Raw genomic sequence first — 12,069 nt, forward strand, 5'->3', positions numbered from 1 at the left:
ATTAAGGATAGCAAATGACGAAGCCAGCAGTAAAACGTAGCTGGGTGCGTCTGATTTTTTAACGTTGTACACGCAGCTCACACGTGTCCACAGCCCTTCGGACGGAGAGAGGCAGGACAAATAGATTTCTTTTTCCCTTTTTTTACACCAAAAGGACCCACTGCGTATATTCAATGAACATGAGAAGTTGAATAACTGTGCTGTGGCCCTGCTAATGTGTCACAGAACTTGAGGGTAGCAGAGTTATTAACTCTGGCAGAGCAGGTATTTTTTTTCCCAATTAAGGAAAGCAAATGGCGAAGCCAGCAGTAAAACGTAGCTGGGTGCGTCTGATTTTTTAACGTTGTACACGCAGCTCACACGTGTCCACAGCCCTTCGGACGGAGAGAGGCAGGACAAATAGATTTCTTTTTCCCTTTTTTTACACCAAAAGGACCCACTGCGTATATTCAATGAACATGAGAAGTTGAATAACTGTGCTGTGGCCCTGCTAATGTGTCACAGAACTTGAGGGTAGCAGAGTTATTAACTCTGGCAGAGCAGGTATTTTTTTTCCCAATTAAGGAAAGCAAATGGCGAAGCCAGCAGTAAAACGTAGCTGGGTGCGTCTGATTTTTTAACGTTGTACACGCAGCTCACACGTGTCCACAGCCCTTCGGACGGAGAGAGGCAGGACAAATAGATTTCTTTTTCCCTTTTTTTACACCAAAAGGACCCACTGCGTATATTCAATGAACATGAGAAGTTGAATAACTGTGCTGTGGCCCTGCTAATGTGTCACAGAACTTGAGGGTAGCAGAGTTATTAACTCTGGCAGAGCAGGTATTTTTTTTCCCAATTAAGGAAAGCAAATGGCGAAGCCAGCAGTAAAACGTAGCTGGGTGCGTCTGATTTTTTAACGTTGTACACGCAGCTCACACGTGTCCACAGCCCTTCGGACGGAGAGAGGCAGGACAAATAGATTTCTTTTTCCCTTTTTTTACACCAAAAGGACCCACTGCGTATATTCGATGAACATGAGAAGTTGAATAACTGTGCTGTGGCCCTGCTAATGTGTCACAGAACTTGAGGGTAGCAGAGTTATTAACTCTGGCAGAGCAGGTATTTTTTTTCCCAATTAAGGATAGCAAATGACGAAGCCAGCAGTAAAACGTAGCTGGGTGCGTCTGATTTTTTAACGTTGTACACGCAGCTCACACGTGTCCACAGCCCTTCGGACGGAGAGAGGCAGGACAAATAGATTTCTTTTTCCCTTTTTTTACACCAAAAGGACCCACTGCGTATATTCAATGAACATGAGAAGTTGAATAACTGTGCTGTGGCCCTGCTAATGTGTCACAGAACTTGAGGGTAGCAGAGTTATTAACTCTGGCAGAGCAGGTATTTTTTTTCCCAATTAAGGAAAGCAAATGGCGAAGCCAGCAGTAAAACGTAGCTGGGTGCGTATGATTTTTTAACGTTGTACACGCAGCTCACACGTGTCCACAGCCCTTCGGACGGAGAGAGGCAGGACAAATAGATTTCTTTTTCCCTTTTTTTACACCAAAAGGACCCACTGCGTATATTCAATGAATAATAACTGTGTTGTGGCCCTGCCTACACAATTCTTTCCCTGTAGTATCAATGGAAGGTGCAATGCTCTGCAGAGGCGATTTTGAGAAGAAAAAAAAAATGCAGCACAGCTAACAGCAGCCTGGACAGTACTGCACACGGTTAAATATGGCCCTGGAAAGGACCGTTGAGGTTCTTGAAGGCTACACTCACTCCTAACACTCTCCCTGCCTATGCAACACTTCTGTCCCTAATGCCGGGTGCAACGCTCTGCAGAGCCGATTTTGAGAAAAAAAAAAATTGCCACTGCTAACAGCAGCCAACACACAGCTATCAGTGGCCCTAATAAGGACCTTTGGGGGTCTTGAAGCCTACACTAACTACAATTTCTTTCCCTACAGCAGCTCCGGTACCGGCAGCACTGTCCCTAATCTAACTCCCAAGGCATCTGAGGCGAGCCGCGGGAGGGGCCGACTTTTATATTCGGGTGACACCTGATCTCGCCAGCCACTCACAGCAGGGGGGTGGTATAGGGCTGGAACAACACAGGAGGAAGTTGTAATGCCTTCCCTGTCTTTCAATTGGCCAGAAAAGCGCGCTAACGTCTCAGGGAAGGAAGTGAAAGTAACCCGAACACCGCATGGTGTTCGTTACGAATAACGAACATCCCGAACACCCTAATGTTCGCACGAATATCAAGCTCGGACGAACACGTTCGCTCATCTCTAATCTTGACCTTACATAAAACTCAAGGAGGAGTAGATCTTCCCAATTTAGAATCCTATTATCTGGCGATTATACTTAACCAGTCAAGGGAGTGGTTAACCCACTCGACATCGACAGGATGGGTCAACATGGAACGAGAACAAAATAACTCCAAATCTCTAAATTCTCTAATATACGCAACCATTCTGGCAACATTATATCCTCAGCTAAGGTTGAAACTACATCTCCCATACCACTCACCAAAATTAACCGCGACTGTGGAGGCGTGGACCAAACTCACAAAGAGCACAAGAAACACTAAGACTCAAAACCAAAGCACAATCCCGTTGGATACTCTAGAGCACTTCATACCGGGCCTGCGACTAACCACATGGTCGGAGGTGGGGATAGAACAAATAATGGATCTTTTTAAGCAAAATACCTTGAAGTCCTTCCCACAACTAGTCGAACAATTCAGACTACCAAAGACAGAGATGTATAGATATTTCCAAATAAGATCCATATTACAAACTATCCAACTCCAAAATATACCGCTCCCACATACAACAATTACAAATATAACAAAACTACAAAAAGGGAACAAAAGCACAACTAGATACTTCTATGACCAGATGACCGGAAACCTTCAATCGGGGAAGAGATGCCACCTTTTAAATTGGGAAAGAGATCTAAAAACAAAGATCCCACTAGACAACTGGTTAGATTCTTTTAAAAAAGCTAAACAAGCGACAAAATGTGCCAATTTAATAGAAACCCACCTAAAAACCCTCACAAGGTGGTATCTCACACCAGACCAACTAAAGAAGAGACGGATGGCCCCTGAGGCCAGCTGTTGGAGGGGATGTGGGCAAGAGGGATCCCTACTCCACATACTTTGGTCATGCCCTCTAATTGCCTCTTATTGGGCTAATGTTTATTCATTAATTAACAAAATTTTGATTACCAAAGTCCCTGAACTCCCTGCCACAGCACTACTACTTCTAGATCTCGGGGAAAACAGACCCGAAAAAAGACAGTTAATTTGCCATATACTGATGGGGGCAAAACTCCTTCTAACTAGAAAATGGCAAACCATGGAAATTCCCCACATAAATGATCTAATACAACTTATAACGGAACATGGAATATTAGAAAAAACTCTTGCACTCAGAAATAACTCATATGCAAAATACATGACAGTATGGAACCAATAGTATGACAACTTTACATCTTGATGTCTAAAATTGTTGTTTTTTTCTCTGTTTTCCTACCCAAACCTTCCTATAAACCCCTATGTTTTCACGCCTCCCCCCCTCCCCTATCTATCCTCCCCCCCATATCCTGCCCTACCCAAAACTCTTCATAACATGTCTTTCATATGACTTAATACGGTTTCACGCAGAAAATTCGATGGTATTCTACTTTCACTTCTGTAATAATTCTTGTATAAGTGTAATCATACTAATGCATACATGTAAATTCTGACTGTGAAATTCAATAAAAATCTAATGAGAAAAAAAAAAATTACAAATTGTCTTTTTAAATTGCTTTGCTCTCGCATGAAGCTTGCGTGTACATTCACCCCCAGCAAATAACTGGCATGTTTTCTGTGATATCACCAAAAAATAGGGCATTAGCCCATTGGAAGCAGTGGGTTATTACATCGCACGAGTTCTGTGTGTCGCGCAAACGCACAGAACTCATGGGATGTTCTCTCTTGTATATATCTCATTCTATTGTGTCAGCTCTCCTCACCAGATAGTAAACCTCAAATTCGCCTGTCTCTCGATCCTCAATGACGAAATCCACAGACACGGAGGCGGGCCCAAAAATTGTCGCCGAGCTGGTAATTGGGCGGATAGACATGGAGCTATTAGTTGCCACATATAGCTCTTTAGGGTAGAGATTGTCCCTGCCGTAGCTGACGGACACCTTGTTAGAGTTGTAGGGTTCATCTTCCTCATCAGTCGTGGCCTGAAATAAAAAAAGAACATAATCCATATGGCAATCAAAAATAGAAGCCAATGAGGCATCTAATACGATTACGCATCACACGGTATGTCAGCGCACGGTCTGGTGATGTCATACACCATCATGTACTATCAATACTGTATCTTCACCACTATAATAAAGTCTCCACACCATGCCACCCATTTCATCAATCAGCTGGCCATTGTCATGAAGTGTGACATCAGGAGATTCACCCATCTTTGTTTGTCAGCTAGTGTTCTCTGGTATCAGTTAGTCTGCATGTCTCTGGAAGCTGGGTGAATGGGTGTTCAGGAATACATGCTGCCAAGGCTAAAGCTCAATCAATATCCATCGGTATGTTAATTCACACCTGAAGCCAGAGCTTCTGATCCCATCTGCCCATTAGTGACAGACCAGGATGTCCTTTGTCCTACAGGAGGTAGCATTTTTACTCCTGTCCTCACAGGACATATTCCCTAGACTGAGCGTCTTGGACATTTAGCTACTGGAATTAGACAAACTGGGATCAAGAGTCATCTGGAAGTTTTAGTGCAACACAAGTTATATTTTCAGAACTGGGAGTCAGCCGTAACCCAATGCATCCTGTCCCATCATGGTGCGATCCCCGGGACACATGGAATCTAACACACGCTAGACAAAAACCCTTTAAATGCCGTGGTTGGTGTCTATTTGTTGATAAACTCATGCTATGAAATACGGCGGTCCTAGTTTCTCTCCTGGGGAAATATAGCCACAATACTGGATTGTATTTTCATCAAGAAAATCTATGCATCTACTTATCTTCTCCCTGATGTCCCTCATACCTCCCATTTAATTTCCATTTAGCAAAACTGTCTGACAGTAAGACATCCTTGTTGCCCATAGCAACCAATCAGCACAATGTTCATTTCTCAAACTGCTGAGGTACCATGAAAGCTGTGCTGTGATTGGTGGCTATAGGCAGCAATGACAGTCTTAGTGTTGAACAGTTTTGCTAAATGAGCCCCAAAAAGTATTTTTCTGCCATCGTCACCACTAGGGAAAAATAGCTGCCAATGGAGTCCTTGATTTTCATGTCTACCAGTCTGTTATTACTATACAATGTCATTTTCGTGCAAAGTCTACTGAAGCTCTGCCCAGCGGGCACACAATTTATAAGAGGAACAGAGGCCGCTGTCTGCAGACCTGACACCTCACGAGAGAGGTGCTGTCTTCCAGGTGCACAAATCAGGACTTTCCAACTATCTGCAGAGACTTTGAAGACCTCAGAAAGAAGGTGAAGGAACTAGGAGTACAGGTAGTTTTTTTCATCCATCCTCCCAGTGGATGGCCATGGAATAAGAAGATGGCACAGGATTCTAGAGGTGAACAACTGGCTATGTCAATGGGGCCGGCAGCAAAGATTTGGATTTCTAGACCATGGAGTTAATTACCTGTACGATGGACTGCTTGCTAGAGACAGGTTGCACCTTACAAAGACAAGTAAGCATATATGTGGCAGGTGGTTTGCTTCACTCATTAGGAGGGCTTTAAACTAAAATAATATGGGAAGGGAAGTGAAAGGTAAAAATATACAGCTAATTAATACATTTCAGAGCCTCTCTAGAACTGGAAAGAAAGAACAAAGACAAAAAATTCAGGAAAGTAGAGGAGCAAAAGACCCCTATCATAAACTTAAATGTTTTTACACAAATGCACAGAGCATGGGAAACAAACAAGGAGAATTGGAGCTTCAAACACAGGAAGAGAAATATGATGTCATCGGCATCACGGAAACTTGGTGGGATGAGACACAGGATTGGATACAAGGCTTGAAGGATACAACTTATTTATAAGAAACAGACCTAAAACCCACAGAACAATCTGAGCACCAACATAATCCAACAACAACACACTCAGAACAGGACTATCCACACCTGATGTCTGGTCACCTGCACAGACACTGGACCTGTCACTGTTCACATACTACATCCTCAGAACAGGACTATCCACACCTGATGTCTGGTCACCTGCACAGACAGTGGACCTGTCACTGTTCACACACAACATCCGCAGAACAGGACTATCCACACCTGATGTCTGGCCACCTGCACAGACACTGGACATGTCACTGTTCACATACTACATCCGCAGAACAGGACTATCCACACCTGATGTCTGGCCACCTGCACAGACACTGGACCCATCACTGTTAACATACTACATTCGCAGAGCAGGACTATCCACACCTGATGTCTGGCCACCTGCACAGACACTGGACATGTCACTGTTCACACACATCCTCTGAACAGGACTATCCACACCTGATGTCTGGCCACCTGCACAGACACTGGACCTGTCACTGTTCACACACATCCTCAAAACAGGACTATCCACACCTGATGTCTGGCCACCTGCACAGACACTGGACCTGTCACTGTTCACACACATCCTCAAAACAGGACTATCCACACCTGATGTCTGGCCACCTGCACAGACACTGGACCTGCCACTGTTCACATACAACATTCTCAGAACAGGACTATCCACACCTGATGTCTGGCCACCTGCACAGACACTGGACCTGTCACTGTTCACATACAACATCCTCAGAACAGGACTATCCACACCTGATGTCTGGCCACCTGCACAGACACTGGGCCTGTCACTGTTCACACACATCCTGAGAACAGGACTATCCACCCCTGATGTCTGGCCACCTGCACAGACACTGGACCTGTCACTGTTCACATACAACATTCTCAGAACAGGACTATCCATACCTGATGTCTGTCCACCTGCACAGACACTGGACCTGTCACTGTTCACATACAACATCCTCAGAACAGGACTATCCACACCTGATGTCTGGCCACCTGCACAGACACTGGACCTTTCACTGTTCACACACACAGCATACTCAGAACAGGACTATCCACACCTGATGTCTGGCCACCTGCAGACACTGGACCTGTCACTGTTCACACACAACATCCTCAGAACAGGACTATCCACACCTGATGTCTGGCCACCTGCACAGACACTAGATCTGTCACTGTTCACACACACAATATCCTCTGAACAGGACTATCCACAGCTGATGTCTGGACACCTGCACAGACACTGGACCTGTCACTGTTCACATACAACATCCTCAGAACAGGACTATCCACACCTGATATCTGTCCACCTGCACAGACACTGGACCTGTCACTGTTCACACACAATAACATACCAATACAATCCACAGCAACCTACTCCATAACTTACCATACTACATAATACACATAATCCTCCCTGCTGACATACCAAACATACTGCTTGCCAACATACTAACACAGTCAACATACAGCATTTGCATGTGGGCAAACAAGCACTGGGCCTACACGAACGTGACCCAAAGACATGGGTTTGGGGAAACTGACCCTATGCTGCAGGGAAGATGGTCAGGCCCTACCTAACAAGCGGAGAGATCACCTCTATAAAGCCGGCCCCACACTAGAACCTCAGCCCTGCTCTCCCTGAAAGGGTGATACTCGCAACCAGGCAGAACTGACCCATTAAATGCACAAACACACTTACCACACAACCTCGCACGCTAAAGCAGATGGTAAAACTGAATATAAAAGTGAGGGATTAGTTTGTACATTGGCCAATGAACTTAAGCTTCAAGGCCACGACAAGGCTCCTCGTGTTTTGCATTTCCTACTCTAGCAAGATGCTAAACTGGCAGCATAGAACACCATTCACATAGCAACACACTAGGGTTAGCATGCCAGACACACACCCACATAGAACAGGACAGTTCACTCCTCATGTCTAGCCACCAGCACAGACATACAGAACATGATGCTGTTCACACCATATACCCAGAACAGGGCTATCCACGCCTAATGTCTAGCCACCTGCACAAACACTGGACCAGCCCCTGTTCAAACACATAACACAAGTACAGACACGCAAAACCCACAAACCCTAGAGTGAAGGGATACCAGTATCCTCTTGCAGAGGGAGAATATTTATCTGGAACCAGACCGGTGGTGATTGGCTAGCAGGAGAACACCACACCCAGCCAGCTCAATCATTCCACACCTGTGAGGCTAAACTGTTAGAAACCTATGTAGCACAACAGATCCTAGGCAGTTTCAGCAAGCTTTTGAGTTCTTCTATCGACCCGTCATCAGGCTGAAATGAAACTGGTTTGGCTGGGGCACAAATATAACATACAAATGCAGAGAGGACAAAAAAGGTATCATATCTACAAGATTACTTGGTTTCTCTCACTGAAAACAATCACACTTTGCTCTAGTGGCTAACACGGTACCAAACTTTTTTTTAAGTTTGTCCTTTCTTATCACACCCCTTTGCCTCAGGAATTTGTCCATCCTCTAATTCAAGTAATTGGCTTACACCCTAGGCATGCTGTAAAGCCTATTAGAAGGTCGGACATTGACTTATAAGGTAATTACCTTCCAAAAGGTTGCACTGTGATGCATTATTTTATCACTCATTTGCACAGACTTTTCCCAAAAGCATTGCTCCATGTCTAAGACTCCATACAACCTTGTGGTGCTCTCCACAAGGAGAAACATTACGTCCCCTTGACTATCTGCCACCCCAAAAGCCAAACACCCTGCCAGTGATAGCAACAATGTCTGCAGGTCCAAACAAAGCAAGCTGCCAAAATTCCCACCTGTCATAAACTTATCTTTATCACTTGCAGTTGCTTTTTACAAAACTATAGGGAAATAAGGTGTAGAGTCGCAGAAAGGTGACCCCTAGTGCAGAGCCTTCTGTGAGGTGTGAGCCACTGTCAGATTGATAGATTAGGGTGGGTGCTCTAGACTTACCCGTAATGATATGTGGGCTTTGTTCCATTCAGACGTAGGGAGCTGGAATGAGACTTCCCCCATAGAATCAGTTATGTATGTTTCTTTCCCAGTGCCTTCTTTCTTGGGGATGCTGAGATGAACCTTTTTACCACTAAGACGCTTTCCATCATACGACTCCAGCACCAACTGTGGTCAAGAAAGTACAAACACGATATTAAGACAATCCCTACATCTTAGAAAGGACTCTTGACAATATGCCCTCTGCTGGGCTCCCCACCAATCAGCTATAACTGTGGGACAGTAAATGCTTAAGTTCCCTGCGGCTTCCCCAGAAGAAAAATGAAGCATTACATAGTGTTCATTCACATCAGTGGGTTATTTGTGAAATGCAGGACAAGATACGCATTGGATATGCATGGGATATGCTCTTTGTAGCCGCTGTGCACTCACCTTACATGAATACAGGGCTCCGGGCTGGTAGTACTTCTTGCAGTCTTTGAATGACAGCTTGGTGAGCTGGGATTGGATGCGGATTGTCTTTTTAGGAGCGCTGAATTTTATTTCTGAGGAAAAGAAGAAGAAACTTGATGAAACAACCCAAACTTTACATATGGCGTCAACTAAGATAATATGGATAGATGGCCTGGCACCTGAGACCTCCTCAGAACCCTCCACCCCCCACTACGCTGCCGGCTCAGTAATGTGATGGTCCTATGATTAGACGGAAGGTCCTATCAAAGGTTCAGACACCGCCAGTGTTCAGTTTCCTGTAAACAAAGCTTCATCATTGTAAAATGAAACATTCTGTAACTTTCTGTCTCAGTTTCAAACCATTTTCAAGATCTTTGCTTGCTGCAAGCGAACAATGAGAGTATTTTCATGCAGATCACTGTCCTGCTAACATAGATGGGCAGCTCATGATTTGTATCACAGCTCTCCCATCTAATGAGACTTGCACATTTGTAGGCAGGACTAGGTCGGAGTGGCGTCTGGATGTATTTAATAATTATTTTCCACTGCCAGAAAGAGATCTTAACCCTTTCCAATCCACTGACTGACGTCTAAAGACATTATGATTAAGGGCTGTACAGCTCTGATCCAACGTGTCACCGCATGCAGTACTGGCTTTAGCCAGCATGTAGCGCTGTTGTGTAATGGCAGAAAGAGAGTAAGCCCCCTAGAAAAATCTGGATACAAATTGGATTGGAAAGGGTTAAAAATGACAAAGAATAGATATTATAAAGTCTATGAGAAAGCAGCAGACATTTTTATTAAGTAAGGGGGTACCACAAGGCTCTGTCCTAGGCCCAGTGTTGTTTAACAAAGCTCGGAGGGATAACTAATACCATAGAGGAGAGGGAGGATTCAGAAAGATCTAGACAAGCTTGAACAGTGGGCAGCAACTAACAGAATGGTATTTAACAAGGAGACATGCAAAGTCCTACATCTGGGGAAGAAAAAATGAAAAAAGCACATACAGAATGGGAGGAATTGGGCTAAGCAGCAGCACATGTGAAAAAGACTAGGGTATACTAATAGATCATAGACTGAACATGAGTCAACAATGTGATGCAGCAGCTAAAAAGGCAAACAATTCTGGGATGTATTAAGAGAAGCATAGAGTCTAGATCACGTGAGGTCATTATCCCCCTCTACTCTTCCTTAGTTAGACCTCATCTGCAATACTGTATCCAGTTCTGGGTACTCCGATTTAAAAAAGACATCTACAAACTGGAGCAAGTTCAGAGAAGAGTTAGCAAGATGGTGAGCGGTCTGCAAATCATGTCCTATGGGGAACGGTTAAAGGATCTGGGAATGTTTAGCTTGCAAAAAAAGAAGGCTGAGAAGAGACTTAATAGCGGTCTACAAATATCTGAAGGTCTGTCACAGTGTAGAGGAATCATTCTCATTTATACAAAGAAAAGCTAGAAGCAATGGGATGAAACTGAAAGGGAGGAGACACGAATTAGAAAAAGCTATCTCACAGTGGGGTGATCAATGAGTGGAACAGGCTGCCATGGGAGATTCTGAGTTCTCCTTCAATTGACGTTTTCAAAAAGAGGCTGGACAGACATCTGGAATTATTTAGTGATTCTGAACTGAGCAGGGAGTTGGAATCAATGACCCTGGATGTCTCTTCCAACTCCTTTATGCTGTGAGTCTATAATTCTATGATAAGGGGTGAACAGAGCACTGTACCTTCCTTATGTAGGACATTGTCATATGGCTGCTGTAAACGGTGGCTGACAGACACAAAGTGAAGCTTCACCCCTTTCGATCTGGACCATGGACATCAGGAAGACGTGGGAACACTGAGGTGGGAGCTTGCAGGCACTACTAGAAAACCAGTTAGTGCTAGGTTTCTCAGTACTGTTGCACTGTGTTAGGGGCTGCCATCCACCAGCCCAGGAAGATACGTCTGGAAAGGGGAGGAAGAGAAAGTGTGCAAGACACAATTTTATTGAAGCCTCATGGACTCCCCTAAATAGTGATGGTGAATGGAGGCAGTTCTGGGCATCAAGTTCTACTTTTTACTGGTACTATTTTGAAGTATATATACCTTTTTAATTTTTATTTTTATTTTGGGGAAGCAGCAGGAACACAAAATAGTTATTTTTGCATTTACTTTTTTTTTCCACGGAATTCACCCTGCTGGACAAATTATGTAATAATTTTACAGTATATGTTGTTATGGATGTGGCAATACTCAATATGTGCAGAGTTTTTATTTTTTAAATATTTAAAACCTTGTGTGAGGGGAAAAAGGCTTTATTTAATGTTTTTCAGTAAACCATTTACCTTCTATGGTCAGTTGTGTGAGAAGCTATAATTTTTTTCTATCCTCCATTTTGTCTTGTCACCTGCTCTTCTTTCTGCCTTACACTGTCTTTTTTTTAGCGCATATTATTGTTTCTATCACAAGAATGCAAGCTCATTTTCCAAGGCCATTTTACTGAGGTCTCATGAGAAACAGCTTTAATTGGCCTAAGAGAAGTCCTGCCTCTGAAGAGAGACGTCACTGCACTTCTTG

At 44.0% G+C, this 12,069-nt stretch overlaps 1 protein-coding gene across 1 annotated transcript in view; it reads right to left on the reverse strand.

Moving 5' to 3' along the window:
* LOC136626755 (alpha-2-macroglobulin-like protein 1) overlaps window positions 1-12,069 on the reverse strand; it is a 237,447-nt gene that overhangs the window by 166,039 nt on the left and 59,339 nt on the right. Inside the window, exons 12-14 of the mRNA XM_066601761.1 lie at window positions 9,489-9,601; window positions 9,057-9,224; window positions 4,012-4,230 (exon numbers count right to left, since the gene is read on the reverse strand). Coding sequence (XP_066457858.1) covers window positions 4,012-4,230; window positions 9,057-9,224; window positions 9,489-9,601 — 500 coding nt within the window. The remainder of the gene's footprint in view (window positions 1-4,011; window positions 4,231-9,056; window positions 9,225-9,488; window positions 9,602-12,069) is intronic.

This window comes from Eleutherodactylus coqui, chromosome 4 (assembly GCF_035609145.1).
Source record: "Eleutherodactylus coqui strain aEleCoq1 chromosome 4, aEleCoq1.hap1, whole genome shotgun sequence".
Taxonomy (NCBI): domain Eukaryota; kingdom Metazoa; phylum Chordata; class Amphibia; order Anura; family Eleutherodactylidae; genus Eleutherodactylus; species Eleutherodactylus coqui.